At 58.5% G+C, this 18,815-nt stretch overlaps 2 protein-coding genes across 4 annotated transcripts; both read left to right on the top strand.

Annotated features, from left to right (window-relative positions):
- Positions 1 to 8: 8 nt before the first annotated feature.
- Positions 9 to 11,970, top strand: UBE2J2 (ubiquitin conjugating enzyme E2 J2). 3 transcript variants are annotated; one of them, XM_043485595.1, is made up of 8 exons: positions 342 to 375; positions 3,816 to 3,832; positions 4,053 to 4,183; positions 6,651 to 6,691; positions 10,032 to 10,134; positions 10,214 to 10,352; positions 10,639 to 10,719; positions 11,321 to 11,970. In XM_043485595.1, exons 3-8 carry the CDS (start codon positions 4,053 to 4,055, stop codon positions 11,603 to 11,605), a joined length of 780 nt encoding a protein of 259 aa, XP_043341530.1. In that variant the 5' UTR covers positions 342 to 375; positions 3,816 to 3,832; the 3' UTR covers positions 11,606 to 11,970. The 3 variants fall into 3 exon arrangements, with proteins under 3 accessions (XP_043341529.1, XP_043341530.1, XP_043341531.1); XM_043485594.1 differs by lacking the exons at positions 342 to 375; positions 3,816 to 3,832 and adding an exon at positions 9 to 220; XM_043485596.1 differs by lacking the exon at positions 342 to 375 and having other exon boundaries at positions 2,608 to 3,832.
- A 2,761-nt stretch (positions 11,971 to 14,731) lies between these two features.
- Positions 14,732 to 18,815, top strand: C1QTNF12 (C1q and TNF related 12). The gene is made up of 8 exons (XM_043485599.1): positions 14,732 to 15,105; positions 16,880 to 16,996; positions 17,077 to 17,161; positions 17,248 to 17,399; positions 17,713 to 17,821; positions 18,068 to 18,158; positions 18,361 to 18,439; positions 18,613 to 18,815. Exons 1-8 carry the CDS (start codon positions 14,938 to 14,940, stop codon positions 18,709 to 18,711), a joined length of 900 nt encoding a protein of 299 aa, XP_043341534.1. The 5' UTR covers positions 14,732 to 14,937; the 3' UTR covers positions 18,712 to 18,815.

The following is an 18,815-nucleotide window of genomic DNA, read 5'->3' as shown; positions in this document are numbered from 1 at the left end:
TGGAAGTGGGGCTTGCCCCGCCCCGTGGGCGGCCATCTTGGAAGCTGAGGCGGCAGCAAAAGCGGCGGCGGCGGCTGTAGCGGTAGCGGTTGTGGTCGGGTGGGCTCGCTCCCGGCGCGGTGCAGCTCTGCGGCGCGGGCCCCACTCTCCGCTCCCTGCTCCGGCCTCGACCACGGCGAGCCTGAGCGCGGCGGCGGCCCACGCGCGGCGACGGGGAGAGGTGAGCGCGCGCCGCGGGCCTCCACCGGGGCCTCTTCCGCGCGTCCGCCCCCCCGGAGCCGGCCGGAGCGGGGAGCGTGGGGCCTCCGCACGGTCGTCCTCCCCGCGTCCGCGCTCGCGGAGCCCGGCCCGGAGCTTCTGTGCGCGGAACCTGAGGTCGGTTACAGCGGCGCGCCCGGGGCTCCGGGCCGGGTCGTCCTCCCTCCGGCCAACTTGGGGATTCGGGTGGCCACACGGCTGACGTCCAATGGAAAGGCTCCCGTTAGTGGCACACTTGCGGGCGCCGCCAGGACGAGCCGGCGTAGAGCTTGGTTTGTAAACGTATCTTGGGAATCGGTGTCGGGGTGGGTTGGCTGCCGTTGAGCCCGCCGCCGCTGCCGCTTCATCTCTATCGGTTAGGACTCCATACCGCCTCTTAAGTCCGCCGAGCAATGAACGTCTGGGGTGGAAACAGAAAGTTCGGGCGGTCAGACTGGGAAGCTCCATGCTGGGTGGCTGGAGAGGGCCCTGGGCCGCCTTCTCACCTGTGCCTGCCTGCTCTTCCCGTCTGCCAGCTACCTGTCCCGGTTCACCTCTGGCCAGGTGTATGCTTCTAGCCCCTTCCCAGTTAACACCACTTAGCTGGTCTGTGTTTAGTTCACATCCATTCTCAAACTGACGCCGGGCCCGGCCCGGAAGTGCTTTGAGAGGTCCCGGGGCAGACCCCGGGGAGTTAGTGAGGGCCTGAGAGTTCTCTGGGCAGTGATCAGGGCTCTGTTCTCTCCGGGTGAGGGACCCGCGGTGTAACTTTAGGGCCTTGCTTGCTTGAAAAGCCCAGCCTCTCTGCAGGTACAGTTGGATGCCAGTGCCTAGAACTGGTGCTCTGTCATCTGCTACACATTAGCCGAGCCGGTCTCTGCAGGTGTGGGAGGGACAGGTGCGGTGGCCCCCATCAGCAGCGGGCCTCCATCCAGCCTGTGAAGCAATCCCACTGGTGAAGGGAGAGACTTCCGTGCGAGTCCTGGGCACGGGGCTGTCACATGCACTCTGGTGGGTCAGACCAAGGTCTCTGGGCGGAGAGAAAGGAGCCAGAGTCGCTGGGCGGGCAGTGCTGGGTGAGGGGGCGAGTCTGTGTCCACGTGGTACTGAAGGGACTCTTGCCGGGATGTTGGTTCAGGCTACTGGCCTTCCAAGCTGTCTGCACTGAAGTATTGTATGTGGACTGTGCTTCTTGTTTTATTTTTGAATGTCTCCCGTAACACTTGTGCTCTGTCTGTGAGGACTTGGCCTAAAGGGGCCTTGAGATGAACTTCGGGGTCTGTGGAAGCACCCGATATGCACCCTGTGTGCCCGGGGAAGAGGGAGAAACTGGCTTACCTGTCACCTGGAGGGGCCTGAGGGCACTGCTCTGAGCAAGGCCAAGGAAACCCTTTCCTTTAACAAACGGAGCAGTTGAATTGTAAGTAGGCTTCTAAAGATTATGACTTCGAAAGCAAGAGGGAGAGGAAAGTTCATTTGTGAGGACCCAGGCAGGATCTATTTTATTTGTTTTGTGTGGCTGTGCTCTAACCTTCATGAAGCATTGAAGTTGGCCACTTAATTGAGTTCAAGCACAGGTGTGTTTGAATTATCCAGTGAATTGGTTTGTGTGTGGCAGAATGTCAGACTTAGGGTGAACAGTTAAAGGAAACAAGTCCTGGGTGGTGGTCTTGCTTTTGTCTTGCTTTTGATTTGTCATGGTGTTTGTTACTAGATGTTGCCCATGGCGAACGACCTGGCCGTCTTGCTGTCTCTGGCTGGAACTTGGGGGTAGTGCTGGGGGAGCGCTCCCCTATAAGGCTAGACCCTAACCACCTGCAGTGGGCAACCCAGCCAGCAGTGTCTGCTGGGGCCTGATGGCACCTGTGCAATATGCAACTGGGTGGCAGGCCAGCAAAGGGCAGAATGTGGAGGCACTTGACCAGGGGAGTCGGGCATTGGACTGGGCAGGGCCTTGGCGAGGCATCCACTGGTAGAGGCTGGGCTGGGGTGTGGCCACGTGGTTGGGGTGAGGCAGGGTTGGCTCAGGCTGTGGGAGTGTCGGGGGCTGTGGGAGTCTGAATTGGGGGATAGAGGGTGGCCTGGGGCTGAGGACTTGGCAGGTGGCAGATGTGTTGACATTTATTTGCTCAGTTCTGAGTGAGTCCTAAAGGTTGTGATCTGAACTGTGCGATGAGAAGGGTCAGTTGACTTCAGTGAACAGGGTGGACTGAAATGAGGGGAGATTGGAAGCCAGAGGCTGGTCGGACATCTTGTGATAACTGATGGGCAGCGTAGTGGGCCCTGCATCGGGGGTGTGGTGGGATGGAGAGAGTTGGGGTATGGGGTATATGGGTATCTGAGGTCTAGGGACCCCAGAGCAGGAAGCAGGGCTGGGCATGTGGAGGGACCACTGTGGCACCCTGGGGGTACGGTGAGACAGCAGGCCCTGGTTGTCATCTGAAGGGGCGGGTGCTCTGAGGCGGATCCCGTGGGCACTGGGCGGGAGTCTATAGCCTCTCATGAGGCACTGTGAGCAGAGACTGATGGGAGGAAAGGTGCAAGTGAGGTGAGGGGGGTCCGGCCTGGTGCGGGGGGCAGTGCAAAGTGGGTACTGGCTGGGAGGTCTGCATGGAGATTTGGCTGCTGACGTCCTGCTGTGGTGGGACAGGCTGGAAACACCGGTTGGGCAGAGTGATTCCTCACTTGCTGCCCTGTCTAGTCAGCCTCCCCTCTCTTTCCATCCTGTGCTGCACACCTTGTGTGTCCTCCATCTCCACCGCGTTTTACACCAGTGGCTTTCCTGCTTTATTTTTAGCAGTAGAACTTTTTTGCTTATGCACCTAATTTCCATCTCTGAGATGTTCTAGTTTGTTAAGTAGATGGAGCTGGAGCTGTTCTGGTGCCCCTGAGAGTGGGGAGCCCGTCTTCCACTTCCCTGTCCCGCCTTCCTGTCTCTGGAGCAGAGCTGAGGTGTCCCAGGTCCCCTGACCCAGGCCAGATCTCTTCCTTTGAATGATGGCTGCTGCCTCCCTCTGATCCCAGCCTTCAGTACTGTCCTGTGCCGTCCTGTCCCTCCTGTGCCATCTTGTCTGTCCCAGTCATCCTCTGTTGGGCCTCCAGAGTGCCCTTTCTAACGGAAGATCTGATTTGCCTTAAGACTTGGGCCTAAAAACTCTGTGGGGTGCCGCCTGACGGCCTGGCCTCGAGCCCCTGGTCGGCCTCGTCAGCTGCCATTCTCAGTGCTTTGGCTCCTGCGGTGGCCCGGTGCTGTGCCCTGGTCACAGCACACTTCCTTACCTTTGCCTGTCCAGCTGCTCCTGCTTCCTCTTCTGTCCTGCACGTGTGTCTGGGTCTCTCCGGGGTCCCCTCTCTCTCTCCAGTCCTAGAAAGAGGCTCTTCCTCTATTCCCTTGTTCCTCCCACCCCCCTGTGGCCAGTGGTAAATGTCCTGGGAAACGTTTAACAAGGAGCTCTGGGAGGGACATGGCACCACCCTGCGTAGCGCTGGGGGAGACACGCACGTGGCAGGTGGCTGGGGCTGGCTTTAGCTCGCCTCCACTCATGACCGTCGAATTCAAGGGCTTTCTCCCTCTCAAGGTTCTTCAAGGACGCAGGTGAGTTTGCAGGGTCTCTCTTAACCTTTGTATCTGACGAAAGTCACATTGGCGAAGGACCTGCTGGGACACATGGGGAAGGAGACTCTGCAAGGCTCATGGGTGTCTGAGAGGGCGGGCAAGTTGGAGCGGCCCAGGGGCCTTGATTCTGGGTGGCAGAGGTGTGGGCAGTGGGGGCTACCTTGCTCTGTCCTGTGTCAGTGTAGACTTGTCTCCGCAGATGAGCAGCAACAGCGGTAAGAGAGCACCGACGACAGCGACCCAGCGCCTGAAGCAGGACTATCTCCGGATTAAGAAAGACCCCGTGCCTTACATCTGTGCCGAGCCCCTCCCTTCCAACATCCTTGAGTGGTAAGGCTCTGCCGCCTACTTCCCTGCACCACTTGCCACCTGGCTTCTCCCTGACAGGCTTAGGGCCGGAGGGGCCCTCTTAGCTTGGGAAGGGGGTTCCTGTACCCTCATCAGGCGTGAGTGGACTGTGAGGCCTGCAGATGCTCTATGGTTATCTTCACAATGGACTGCAACCCGGGATGTGGCAGGCTGTCTTTGAGCTCTGCACGCTGGAGCCAGAGAGAGCGTCCATCCTAGGGGTGACTTTGGGGCCTGCAGACTCAACGCCTGTTGGAGAAGCTCCTTGTCTTGACTCTCCTTCTCTGTTCTTTGCTTCTTGATGCTGTGAGCTGGCCTGTCCTACGTTGGCAAGTTTGTGATGGGGGTTGGGTCCTGAACCCCGCTCTGTGCCTGTGGACGTGCATTTCATGGAACTTGCCACGCCACAGAGGCGCTGCCCTTACCAGGTGTGCTGGTGATTTTGTGAGAAACAGTGTAGGGCTGAAACATCAAGGAGCATTTTTTCTGTTTGGAGGGTTTTTAATATTTTATGTTTTGATCTTAAATACTGTAAAAAAATTTTTAGACCTAGAAGAAAGAGATCTGAGTTAATAAAAAGTCTTTTCCAGGTTGGACAGGTGTTCAAGGATTTTGGATCCACATTCCTTGGCTTGCAGAGAAGGGTCAGTGCTGGCAGGTGGGCAGAGGGTCTCAGGGAGTCCAGCCTTGGTGTGTGTGGGAGACATCAATGTCACAGCAGAACTTGCCCCCCCAGGATGTAGCTAGCAGATGGACGATGGGCTCTGTGGCAGTCTAGGGGACATCCTCGTCGTGTGGGGAACCCTCCTGAGTGGGGGTCAGGTCCCAGGTTCTACTGTTCACTAGGAAGACCCACTGCAGAGGGAGAGGTGCGAGGCAGAGTCCATTGGAGACCAGACACAGGCTTCCCTTCCTTGCCATGAGCTGTGACAAGCTGTATGCTTTATACTGGCGGGTCGTCCTCAGGGAAGCCCCTTTGGGACTGAGCACCAGAGATTTCAGGGGGAGTGGGTCACAGGAACCTCTGCCTGGAGCCCCCCAGTATTCCATACTTCCAAGACAGCAGGCTTCCTTTCAGCACTGACCACATTTTTGCCCAAATGGCCGAGGTGCCGTTAAGGTGATGAGACCCCCTGGCATCCAGTTCCAGACACTAGCTGAGGACGGCCGTGCTGGGCCTGCTGTGTGTGCTCTTCCCAGCCAGGGTGTCTGTCCCTGCCGCTGGAGAAGAGAGCACTCTTCTGGAGAGGTCTGCACTCTAGGCCTTCCTCACTCTGCTGCCCTGGGTCTGTCAGGCACTCTCAGAGCACTGCTTGCCTGGCTCTTCCTGTTGTTCTCAGATTGGACACAGGAATTGGGAACAGTGACAAATTAAGGCCACATTCCCCAATTTAAGGCCACCTTTCCCAGTGTGTTCTTGGTCTGCTGACATAAGATGACAGTATTTTTTGAATCTGACCTATCAGCCAGTAGAGAGCAGGGGTTGTCAAAGCGTCCTGGTGGGAAGTAGTGTTTGGAGAGGTGGTTACTCATGTGTGCGCAGTTGTGTCTGGTCTTGTGTTTCTGGTTAGTTCTGTATTCTTCTTTGTGCTTTTCTGTTTTCTTTGAAAATTCATAAGTTCAGGACTTCCCTGATGGTCCAGTGGTTAGGATTCAGCTCTCACTGCCAAGGGCCTGGATTCCGTCCCTGGTCAGGGAACTAAGATCCCATCAACCACATAGAGCAGCCAAAAAAAAAAAAATCGAGCAATTCCAATGCTTCTTGCCATAGAGATGAAGTGTTGTTTATTTGTGTGGAGAGCAGAGTCCATAGGGCTGTGGTCCCTCTGTGTGAGGCCTTTGGTGACCATCACGAACTGTCCTGTCCCTCCTGCTTGAAGATAGCTGCTCTCAAGGTCACGTCCGAGTCTTCCAGGGTGGCAGGGCCAGGGGCACAGTCTCTCCGTGTCTCCAGCTATTCCTGGTGAGCTACTGCATGATACTTGGGCACACTGAGAAACATCAGATTTCAAGTACATCTCAACTATAAATTGTGAATTTTGGGGTTTTTTTTTGTTTGTTTTTTTGCCCCCACACTGCATGGCATGTGGGATCTTAAGTTCCCTAACCAGGGATTGAAACCTGCACCCCCTGCATTGGAAGTGCCGAGTCTTAACCTCTGGACCTCCAGGGAAGTCCTATGAAGTGAATTTTTAAATTGTCAGTTGATGTTAATGGTCAGAGAGGATTAGCTTTTTGTATACTGTGTTGTGGATTCAGAGGCACTTTGTAGAAAATTTGGAGGGCATAGCCTCTCTGATCCTGTTGGAGAGGCAGGGAGCTGTGTAGCTGGTTGAGTTTAGTCACCTGCTGAATGTCTGTGAGTGTATTAGTTTCAGGTGGGCCCTAAAAACCCCAACCTTGGAGTGATGCCATCCCCAAAGCCAACTCATTTTCTCTCCTCCCTCAGGCACTATGTGGTCCGAGGCCCTGAGATGACTCCCTATGAAGGTAAGTCTTTGCTCTGAGTTAGATGAACAAGAGGCAGCGTCTGTGTTCCAAAGAGACCTTACTCGAGAAACTCCTGTTTGTCAGTAATGCTCTTTCTGGTTTGGATGTGCAGGAAGTAGACTGCACACATATGGAGCTTGTTCTGGTTTCCTCCAAATCCTAGAGGTGTTTGCTCACAGTTTGGTTTCGCTGATGTGTCTCCGTCTTCAGCTTCAATCCCTGGGTTGGGAAGATCCCCTGGAGAAGGGAATGGCTACCCATTCCAGTATTCTGGCCTGGAGAATTCCATGGACTGTATGGTCCATGGGGTCGCAAAGAGTCAGACACGACTGAGCGACTTTCACTTCACTTCACCTCTTTGTCTTCAGGGACTGCTCAAGTATCAAGTTTGCTCAGCCTCCTACCTCAGTGGAGTCAGAGCTGGGAGAGCAGACAGGGAAGAGGAAGACCAGCGTGTGCATTGTTGAGGGAAGGGAAGTCATTTCCTGAGTGCTTGCTCTGTGCAGTGTCCTCTGAGCTCCAGAGCGGCACATTGTGTTGGTGGGGCATAAAACGTGGGGGCCCACAGGGCTTGGCAAAGTTGGATGCTGCCACCCAGTGGCCTCCGGTGTTTGTGATTAGGCCTTGGAGCTGTCAGTCAGCGAGTCTCCAGGGCTCAAGTTGAGCCCTAGAGCCAGCCTCCCGGTGAAGCCAGAGCCCAGGGGAGAGCTGTGGCCAGACAGGCTGCTCTCTAGGCCTGGGTCCTGACTTCTGGTGGCTGGAGCAGCCCGCTTGCTTCTTCCTGCCACGGGGTTCTGTATGCGATTTCCCTAGAGGACTTGTGCTGCTGGGAGGAAGGGTGGGGTGACCCACAAGCCACTCACAAGCCTTGTGGGTAGGCTGGCAGAAACGTCACTAGCCTCATGGGACTCTGCTGGCTCGGGAATTCCCTGTCCTGAGGAAACAGTGCAGAAGGCATGTCGTTTTTACCACAGGGTATCAGGCTTGGTGATGGCTTTGTGTGGAGTTCCAGACCACAGGGCAGAAGATGGGCTGCAGGACAGCCTGTGTGGATCATACTTATCAAATACATGCTGTGTTTTTAACAAACTTAAAGAGACATTAAGAACGAGCAGTGTTCTTTCGCAAGTAGGGTTATGCCTGGTTTTAAAGGCTTTTTATTCTTTGTGGATTTAGTGTTTTCCACATAAGAGGGGTGTGGGGCTTGACTGCAGGAACCTCCCTATCCCCCAGCCGCTCTGACTGACGATAAAAGTCTCTTCTTCCCCAGCCCAGCCCCGTCACTCTGCTCTCCTGGGTCTGGTCTGCTCTCCTGTGTGTCCTGCTGTTCCTGGTCCTTGGGCTGGGACAGTCCACTTCCTCCTTGGAAGGGTTCCTTCAGAGATGAGGGCTTTTTCTGCTGCCCACCTTGCCACTACCCTCCCCCTTCCCCTTAGCACTTGTCGTGTCCCTCCTGGTGCCTGTCCCCCTCCTCAGCTCAGGGCCCTGCTGTCCACAGTGCCATCCTCCAATGACTCTGCTCCATCAGGGTCTCCAAGGGACCCTCAGCTACCGCACGTGATGGACGGCTCTCGGGCCTCAGTGTCTGGGCCTGTGTGGATTCTGAAGTGTAGACTCTGGCTCCCTCCTCGTTTGCTCCTCTGACTTTTGAGTGTTCTGACCCTTCCCTCCCAGTCTCCTTAGCCCCTCTCCCACATCTACATCTGACTGGTCCCATGTCAGCTGCCCGCTGACCCCGTCTTTGCTCTGAGCTCTGTCAGTGCTGCTCCAGACCTGCAAGGCTCACAGTTCAAGTGGGCTTCCTGACACACAAGTGTTGATTTGTGTTTAGAGGTTTTATTCCTTTAAATCCCTAGGAGAGTGTTCTGTAGATGCACACAGGCTTATTCTAAAAATTGGTTCTAAAACTTACATGGAAAGGTGAGGGACTCAGAGAAGCTAAAATGGTTTTTTTAAATCATAAAGTGGAAGTAGTCACTGTGCCTGGTTCTGAGACTCGTGGTGGTATCATGTTGACTGGATGGTGTGCTGGCCCTGGAGGGAGGTGCAGGTTCAGCTCCCCGACAGTGGGTCAGGGGCAGCACTGCTGTGGCCCCTGATGTGCCTCTCCTAGGCCTCCCTCCTCTGGAGCCTGGCACTCTCAGTGGTGTCTGTCCTAGGGCTTGGCCAGGACCCTTGGAATGAAGCCAGAGGAGAGACCCCTCCCTCCCACTGCCCCCGCCCCCGGCCTCTCATACCCTCAGATGCACCACCTCCCAGGCCTGCGATAGATGCTCTGCGGTGGAGAGCAGGCACCTGGGTGCTGGGAGAATTGCAGGCCCTGCTCGTGGCTCTGCCCCAGCCCCTCAGTGTGTGTGACTGCGTGCGGAGGCCTTCCTGCTGGGGACCAGCGGCTTCGGGTGCTGCTGAATGGCCTCTCTGGATTGGCCAGGCAGGTTGGGGGCGGGGGCGCCCAGGCGCCCACTCAGTGGTCTCCACTAATGTGCGTGGGTGCTCCTGCTCCTCTGAGCTGAACGCCTGTTTCCATCTGCGCTTTTTCCAGTTTGGCTTTTCTCAGTGCTCGTGGTGCGGGTGTGCTCCAGTGTTGTCTCTAGAGTTAATCCCTCGCTGGCTGGCCTGTCTACATGCAGACCTGGCCTCAGGTGGCACTTGCTCATCACCCCTCCACCACCATCACTCTTCTGCCTCCATCACTCCTTCACCATGGGAGAGTGCCCCAGGCAGTCAGAGAGTTGGGCAGAGACCTGTGGGGCTGGGGGCCAGCAGGGAGCCCCAGTGGGAAGATGGCAGCTCCCTCAAGCCTCATTGTGCATGCACACACTTGCACAGACAGGTGCATGTCGCTGAAAGTCCTGTCAAGTGACGTTCTTCTGCCTTTCCCTTGGGTGGGCCCGAGGCTCTCCAGGGGAGGGAGCAGCTCACAGGGCTTAGGGAGGGGGAGGGGTCAGCTTTTTGTTGTTTACTCATTTTTTGGTGGGGGGGAATGATGGCTTTTCACCTGTTGCTGGGTGTGGTTTGGTGGAGAATGGGAGACAAGAGGTGCAGGAATGAGGGGACCAGAATATGGGGTAGGGCCAGTGAGGAGCCTGTGCAGATTCTGTCTTAATGTTCTGCTCTCGGGAAGAGAGGTGTGCAATGGGGGAAGAGGGGCTTGCGGTTGGCTTGGGGTGAGGTGGGTGGTAAGGCCTCTCTAGGTTGGTAGTCGTGAGCCGCAGTGAGATGGCCAGCACGACGTGTGTTCCAGGGCTTGTGGGCAGGAGCAGGGTGGGCAGGAGACTGAGGACTGTGAGGGCTGCCTCTACTGTGGCAATGACAAGGCTGCTTCTCTCTTCTGTTGCAGGTGGCTATTATCACGGAAAACTAATTTTTCCCAGAGAATTTCCTTTTAAACCTCCTAGTATTTATATGATAACTCCCAATGGAAGATTTAAGTGCAATACAAGGTAAGACGTCCCTGTGCGTTTGGATGCCGGACTGGGGTCCTGAGGAACCTGTGCCCTGTTGACTGGGTCCCTTTTTCAGGCTGTGTCTTTCTATCACGGATTTCCACCCAGACACATGGAACCCGGCCTGGTCCGTCTCCACCATCCTGACGGGGCTCCTGAGCTTTATGGTGGAGAAGGGCCCCACCCTGGGCAGCATCGAGACATCGGACTTCACGGTGAGCTTGGCCGGGGGGGTAAGGGAGGACGCTTGGTCTCCTCAGCCCAGTTAGGACAGGGACTCCTCCGTTATTAGTTGGCATCAAGTCTAAGATCAGTTGATGATACAGAAAGGTAAAAACGACCTTGGGAGACTCCATGTCAGTCTGTCCTGAGGAGCACGCTGTGGACTGCTTTCCACAACATGAAGACACTAGTCGCTCAGCTGTCCCTTAGTCTGCTTCTGGAACATCAAGGAACTGAAATTAGCCATCAGGCTGACATTTTCCTTCTTTTTCTTCCTAGAAAAGACAACTGGCTGCACAAAGTTTAGTGTTTAATTTAAAAGACAAAGTGTTTTGTGAATTATTTCCTGAAGTTGTGGAGGTAAGAAAGTGAGTTTGCCATTGGGTTTGCTTTCCCAAGTCAGGAACACTTTGATTCTATTTTTTCCAAGAGAATGTATTCCTGTGTGTTCTTGTGCTACAAACATGGAGAGGGGAACTGAGGTGCAAACAGGCAGGTGCTGCAGAGCTGCCCCTCTCCTTGGGGCACCTTGGGGCTGAAGGGTGAGTCGGAGATAGGGGCAGGTCAGGGAAAGGGTGGTGGGCCTGCTGAGGTCCCAGGTGGCCAAGAGTGAGGGGCGGGCATACTCCCTGGTCTTGGTGCCAGAGCAGAGAATGTGGCTGTGAGCAGGGGAGGCTGGGCTGCATGGACGCTGGGGCCCTGGTGGGTCAGAGCAGCTCGGAACTGGCTCAGTCCCAGTCCCTGAGGCACAGGCATGGTGATTCTGGCTGTTCCCATAGGCCCTTGCGTCTGTTAGGATTAGCAGCAGCTCAGCCTTCTAGTGCAGTTGTCAGGATGAAATGGGTGCAGCTGGAGACCACTGACCCTGCAGGGTCTCCGTGGCATACCACAGTCCGCTCCTAGGCACTGAAGGAACTGGCTTGTTTAAACCAACCCTTGTTTCTTGCTGTTTTTCTCTTAGGAAATTAAGCAAAAACAGAAAGCACAAGACGAACTCAGTAGCAGACCCCAGGCTCTCCCCTTACCAGACGTGGTTCCAGACGGGGAGACGCACCACGGCCAGCACGGGCTCCCGCTCCTCAATGGGCACGCGCCGGGGGCCGGGCCGCACCTGGCTGGGCTCCAGCAGGCCAACCGGCACCATGGACTCCTGGGCGGGGCCCTGGCGAACTTGTTTGTTATAGTTGGGTTTGCGGCCTTCGCCTACACGGTCAAGTACGTGCTGAGGAGCATAGCACAGGAGTGAGCCGCCACCACGACCAGCAGAGGGGTCGGACACGCAGGACGCTGGGCCCGAGCTCGACGCGGGCTAGCTGGACATGCCGCTGAGCACAGGGCGGGCCTGGCTGACTCCTGGGGTTAGCTTTTTAAAAACCTTTAAAAGGAAAACAAGAACCAAAGCGTGTAGTTTGGATTTGGAGGAAACGTGAGATCCCCAGCCCCCATGCTCGCCATGGCATCCAGCAGGGGCTGTGGGGCTCCATATCCACGAGGAGGCCTCACGCTTTGGTTTTATAGCTTATCTCCCGTATTGTCTTTTGGACCTGTTTTAGTAACCTGTTTTTCATTTTATTAGATTTGGTCACTTAAAAATATAAAACTCGATGCCTATCCAACACTCTGCGTGCATTCTTAGTGCAGAACTCTGACCCGGCAGGCAGGGCTGGGGTCTGGCAGGTGGCCAAGGGTGGGTCAGGGGGTGTGGGCTCTGTCTGGCCTTAGTGTTTAAGACATGCTTGTGTTCACTAGAAATGAGCAGGTTTCTCTTGGGGAAGCACACGGGCTGTTGTGCTGAAGTTGAAAATCTGTCTCACTGAGGCTGAGCTGTGTGTCTTGCCCAGCTGGTCACACTGCCCTCTTCCCTTCACACCTGCAGCTTTCCACGTGCTGCGCTGGTGGCAGGAGGAGACCCTCAGCCCGTTCCCTGGGTCCCACCTGCTCCACAGGCTCCGCACTTGTGGTCCAGAACTTTGTTTGCCCTGGAGACAGGCTCCCAAGTTCCTTTCACAGCAGATCCGTGTCTGGTTCCTAGAGGCTGGCTGCCTGGGAAGGAGGGATGGATGGCTGGGTTCAGGGGCAAGGCTGGTGAGCACCCTCTCAGGCTTAGGATCTATGACTCCCTAAATCGCCAACATCTTCCCCCTCTATGTCTCTGCTTAATGATGTCACCTGCATAGTTAGTGTTTGGAAGATGCTGTGCCTGGGGGCCACCAGGCAGCAGGTGGTGACTTCACTGCGTGCAGCTGGGCACTGATGCATCTTCGGCATTCTTTGTTTTTTGATCAACTTAAAATTGCTCTTTGATTTACCACTTCTGTGTATTTGACCCACTCCTGTGAAAAAAATCATTTTGTCTTTGCTCCTAAATTCTGTGCTCTTGGTGTCTGTGAACCACAAATCCATCTCCACCCAGTGCTGAGGTGGCCTGTGGGGCCAGAGCTGCTGTGTATGCTGAGGAGCTGGGCATCCTGTGACCAACAGTGGACCTGTTGCCTATGCTTGCTGCAGGGCCCAGCCGCTGGCGTGTGTGGCTCTGCTGGGCCTCCCTCCATCCACTGCCAGCCCGAGGGCATCTCTGTGGAGGTCTTTACCCCTTCCAGGTGTCCCTCCTGAGGGACTCAGGAGGCAGAACATTGAGCAGATGCATTTTTCCTGTGTGTGAAATCTTAACTTTCAAAAACCCTCAGCCGGCGGTGGGAGCAGGTCCATGCTGTACAGAGACTCCCCGGTGCCCATGGCGGCTTGCTGTCTGATGTGACCCCGAATAAAAGATGACTTTGTCCTCTCGGTTTGAGAGGCTGGGACACTTCCCTTGGGCAGTGGGTGGGCAGCCTGATGGGGGCTGTAATGGGGACTCCCAAGGTCCTGCCCTCCTGTGTGGAGTTGGGGTGTTCACTGTTGGGTCAAGGTCAGCTGACATGAGCCTCTTCCAGGGGGCAGTTGGTGGCTATGGCCAGGAGGTGTGGACAACTCAAGAGCAGGCTCCCTCTGGTTCTGACCTCGGTCAGCCAGGGGGCTGGGGCCCGTGGGGACTGCTGGAGGCTGGCACAGCTGGTGTGTCCACATGTTCTGGGCCAGCAGGACGTAGGTGCTCAGCCTGGAGGGGAGGAGTCTGTCTGGCAGTCCCTTCCTGCTGGGCGTTGGCCAGGGTCACGTGGAGGCTTTAACTGGGCAGGTGCAGAGGGGCTTCTGTGGCGTGACCTCCTTGAGACCGGGCTCATCAGCTGGACACTTGAGAGAGCTGAGGCTCCAATGGCGAGCTCAGGATTCACTGAGACTGGCTGCTGTTGTCCTGGGAGGTGACCACATCTACCTGAATAAGGAGTGGGACAGGTGTCCTTGGGCGGACACTCCTCACATTGTCCCCACCCAGCTTGTCTCTGAGGTGGTTCTGCCTGAAGCTGCCAACCCTGCACATGACCCAGGGCTGGCTGTCTCCTGCCCACATTGTTCATGCTGGACTTGTGCCAGTGCGGGGCGTGTGGTGGTCTGGAGCGGTCTTCCGTGCTGCCCCTGGGACAGGAAGCCCCACCTTTTTCAAGTCTGAGTTGCAAGCAGCAGATCAGCCGCAGCTCTGACCACCCTTAGCCCCAGGTGGCACTAGCCGAGGGGCAGCTGGTGAAGGGGGATGGTCCTGTCTTAGGTGTTGGGCCCCCACCAGGGCCTATCAACACACTTGGCCACAGCTTCATGCTGCCTGCAGCTTGTAGGAAGGTAAGGAAGGGCCCCAGCTCTTCCTGGGGACCTGTCCACTGTCACTTGCTCTCCATTGCCAGAGTGGATTGTCTGGCAGGGCATGGCCACTGGGGGCTCAGCTTTCTGCTGATCTCCAGTGGGGGGACAGGCCTGGGGACTGGAGGGCCCAAGGGGCACAGCTGGGTGAAGGCAACCCCTCAGTGAGAGTTGGGACTGCACCACAAGAAGAGGAGGGGCAGCTGCGTGCCATGCCTCTGCTTAGAGGTTAACTGGTCTCTTCCCTGCTAGCCCCACTGGCCCGTGGTGGAGGAACCGCCCCCCCCGCCCAGGGTTACCTAGGCTGGGACCAGCTGGGAGCCCTCACAGGAGCAGAGCCATGGCCTGGGGCAGCAGGGCCAGAGGGACAGGCTGTGAGGTCATAGGAAGGGGCTATGAACCCCGACAGAGTGTGCCCCCGCCTGGGGTCGCTGGGCCCAACCCTGAAGGGGCTGGGGTGGGGAGTGCACAACCTCTCCCCTTGGGCAGCAGCTGTGTGGGAGGTGGGTGGTCTGTCGGTGGGGTTCCGCCCCCATCCACGCCCCCTGGCAAGCCCCCGAAGCCTGGGAGGCTGAGGTTCTTCCCTTGTGAGCCCCGCCCCCTTGGAGCCCGCCAGCCTTGGGGAGGAGGGGAGCGCGGGCGGGGAGGGCACTGCTCACAAGGGAGTCTGCAGGATCGGGGGTGCGTCCCTCACTAGCCCAGCTCATCCTGTGCAGACATGCACCAGTGGCGGTCAGGCGTCCTTCGGGGCTGCGCCCCCACGCTCAGACTCTGAGTGCCTCTGGTTGCCTGGACTCAACAGCATTGAGCCGCTGCGGGCTCCGGATCCGGCAGCTAGCAGCCAACATGCGCTGGGCCTGGGTGGCCGCCACAGTCCTCCTCTGGCCACAGCTCACGTTCCTCGGGGGCAACGGGGCCCGGCGGGAGCCCAAGAGGCCTCGGCAGTCCAGCCAGCGCCCCATAGCCCCCAACGCCACCACACTGGGCAGCGAGGGGCTACTGGGCTTCCCTAAGGTATGCATGATCTGTTACGGGCCCACGTGGGCCATCCTTCAGCCCGCCTCCCCTGTCAGAGTGGGGTGGGACTTCGGGCAGGAACCATAACAGTGTGGATCAGGGGACCCTCTCTGGGCCTGGGGAGGGAGTGGGGGGTGGAGGGGCTTCTGTGGGGGCTACATTGAATCCACTGAAGCCTAAGGACCGTCATGCCCTGAGTAACCTCCTGCCCTGAGGTGAGACTGCAAACAGGAGGTGCTTTGGGCAGCTGGCTCAGACCCCCTGCTGGAATCTGGTGCTCCAACTCTGGCTTCCGGCGTGGCCAAGGCTAGCCCTGCCCTGACCCACTGCTGAGTAGCCAGCACCCCTTATGGCCTCTGGCATGGGAAGGGAGGCCGGGTCCTGGGAGGGCCCTAGCTCCAGCCTACCCCCCTGGCGTCCCCTCTAAGAGCACCTCGCACCTGCTTCAGCCTGTGGTCTCCACCCTCTTGGGCTGGGGCTCCCTGAGGGGGTCTAGGAGCTGACCCTGTCAGCAAGGGCCTGGTGGCTGCTGGATTTAGAGTGAAGCAGCGGTTGCTGGGCCAGGCCCCCTGCCAGCCCTCGAGCCTTTGATCCTGGCCTTCGCCTCCCACCGGCGTCTCTATGGCGGCCAGCCCAGCTGCTCTCGGCCTACGCGCCCCATTGGAGCCTGAGGCCCCATATTCCAGCTGGGCAGGCTGAGGAGAGCGAGTCCTCTGGCCCTGTTGCCAGGGGAGTGGGCTGCCAGCAAGCTCTGGGAAAGCTGCTTGGGGGAGGATCCTGGGGGGCAGTTCCTGCTCTGCCTGGCCCCACCTGCCTGGGCTGCCCCTCCAGAGCCATGGCAAGGCAGTCTTGGGGCAGACAAGGGGTGTCCATGCCACCCCTACCCCAGGATAGCCCTCTGCAGGCGTCCGGACACCTGCTCTTCCTGCTGAGAGTGGGCTCCTGCTCCCCCTGCCCCCTGGACCCCACACCATGGCTCAGGTCTGTGGTGACTGGAGGAACAGGCGGACTTCAGAAGGGAGGAACCCTGGCCCTCCCAGCCCCCCAGACCTGGTTAGGACCCCTTGGCCTATCTGCCTGGACAGTTGGCTCTCCAGGAGTGGCCGGGGCTCCACTGGCCTCGTGGCAGTAGCTCTCTCCTGCCAGGCCAGTGTCTGCTGCACTCCTGGTCACTTTGTGGACCTCCCGTGTGAGACTTGGATACAGAGAGGGACCAACCCCCAGCTCGCACCCCCTCACTCAGCCCTGACTTTGGGGCTAGGTATGCTCCCATCCCTCTGACTGCCCTGGTGCAGAAATGGGGTGTTATGAGAGATGTCTGGAGCGTCTGATCCTGGGCCACCAGCTTGTGCACCCAGCGCCCAGCACAGAGCAGGACCTGTGCCCACTCTCTGCAGCCTTGCACAACTCTGGAAAACACTCCTGTCCACCATTGCCTGCCTCAGCCAGGACAGGACAGGGCTACCTCTGTCGGGACAGGCAGGGCTGGCTCCATGTGCACACGGCTGTACCTGTCTGCCTGGGAACAGAAAGCAGCAGGAGGGGCCATGCGGGTCCCAATATGGCAGCAGACCGGAGGCTTCTGGACACGGGTCCCTGGCCTGAGCCCCAGGGGAGCCCTGCGGTGCCCTGTTGCCCTATTTCCTGTGTCTGCACTGAGTCCCACCCCAGCAGCCTGGGCTCTAAGATTCCTGTTGTTCTCCGGGGGAGGTGGGGCAGGACCCAGCAGGGCCTGGTGGTCAGTGTACAGCCTTGTCCTCTGACCCTTCAGCTGTCCGAGGCCTCAGGGCCTGAGTTTACAGATGCCCATGTGACGTGGCTGAACTTTGTCCGGCGCCCTGATCATGGGCCCTCAAAGAAGCGGTGCCGAGGCCAGGACAAGAAATTGGTGAGCCCCAGGATCCGAGCCCAGGTCGGGGTGGCTGTGAGTGCCCCCTCAGGAGCCTCATTTTCTCCTGCCTCCCCCAGCGAGGCCTTTCTGGCCCCCCCGGCCACCCAGGTGTGGAGGCCCCCCAGGAGTCTGCACTGCGGGAGTTCCAGGACATGCTGAAGGGTAGGCCCCCTCCACCCCCTCTCCTCCTGGGTGTGGGAGAGAACCCCCTGCTGACGCGAGCCACACCTGCACCCTTGTCCCCACAGAGGCCACCGAGCATCGGTCCTTGGGGCTGCTGGGCCCTGTGCTGCCTGAGGGGATAGGCAGGCAGCTGGTGGCCGAGGCTTTCCACTGTCGACTGAGGGGCCCGCTGCTGGTGGACAAGAAGACACTGGTGGAACTGCAGGGCTTCCAGGCCGTGAGTGGGCGTGGTGGGTGGGCCCCACAGGAGAGCAGGCCACAGCGGCCCCGGGGCAACCCTGGGCCTCCACACACAGCACCGAGGCTCGGGGTAGGGTACAAGGAAGTTGGGACAGAGATGCCTTCCCTTGTGGAGCTTCTTGGTGCCCAGAGTCCTGGTGGGGACAGATGCATGGGTCACCCTTCTGTCCTGCCCACCTGGGGTCTGCTTGAGCTGAGGGCTGTCGGTTGCAGGCACCCCCCTACCCCAGGCTGGGTGTGGGAGGTGAGGCTCCAGACTGCAGCTGTGTCCCCCTGCTGTCCCACTCCAGCCTGCTGCCCAGGGTGCCTTCCTGCGGGGGTCTGGCCTGAGCCTGGCCTCCGGTCGGTTCACAGCCCCAGTGACCGCCATCTTCCAGTTTTCCGCCAGCCTGCATGTGGGTGAGCGGATCTGGCCAGGGTGTGTGGGGGAGGGGGCTGGCCCTCCAGGTGGGCCCCAATGTCACAGACCTCAGGCCTCAGTCCCATTGCAGAGACACCTCCTGCCTCAACCCTGCACCCACTGGGGACTGGACAGCCCTCATGCCCACCCTCCCCAGCCCACAGTCTGCCCCGAAGGCCCCCAGCCCCCTGCCCCTCTGCTCCGTCCTCCCCCGTGGGCACTGCAGACCCGGCCTGTCTCCCCAGATCCCAAGGAGCTGCAGGGCAGGGTCCGGCCAAGGGCCCGGGACACAGTGCGGGTGCTGGTCTGCATTGAGTCCCTGTGCCATCGCCACACGTGAGTGGGCCCCCCGAGGGTCCTGGGGTGTCCTGAGGGGCAGGGGACCGCCTACTGCCTTGCCCGCAGAGGGGGGCTGCCCCGAACACAGAGTACTGTGGTGAGCCCTGAGGCGGGAGCACGCAGGTCTCTGGGCATCGACAGGGGTGTTCCCCCCACGGCCACTGTGCCCTGGCCCCTCACCCCTGAACCCCACGTTCAGGTCCCTGGAGGCCATCTCCGGCCTGGAGAACAGTGGCAGCGTCTTCACGATGCACGTGCAGGGGCTGTTGCAGTTGCAGGTGAGGGGGCCCACTGGGGTGGGGGTCAGAGGACCACTGGGGTGGGGTCCTGGACCTCTAAGCCTCAGCCTCGGCACTGTAAGGCCTGGGGAGGGGCCACCTGGTGGGGCTGGGTGTCGACCGCAGAGCGGCTGGGCCCCGTGGGTGGTGACGTCCACTGTGGGTGTCTGCAGGCTGGACAGTACACCTCCGTCTTCGTGGACAATGGCTCTGGGGCAGCTCTCACTGTGCAGAGCACCTCCAGCTTCTCTGGCCTGCTCCTGGGCCCATGAGGGATGGACAAGTCCTCAAAGAAGTCACCCTGCCTCCCCCACCCCTCTGCCCGCTGGTAGACCTGTGATCATAGCAATAAATAAAGGTCCCCCAGCCCCCACCA

The sequence above is a fragment of the Cervus canadensis genome, chromosome 13 (assembly GCF_019320065.1).
Source record: "Cervus canadensis isolate Bull #8, Minnesota chromosome 13, ASM1932006v1, whole genome shotgun sequence".
Lineage (NCBI taxonomy): Eukaryota > Metazoa > Chordata > Mammalia > Artiodactyla > Cervidae > Cervus > Cervus canadensis.
Note: the sequence above shows the minus strand (reverse complement) of the source record. Positions and strands in the feature narration are given on the sequence as shown.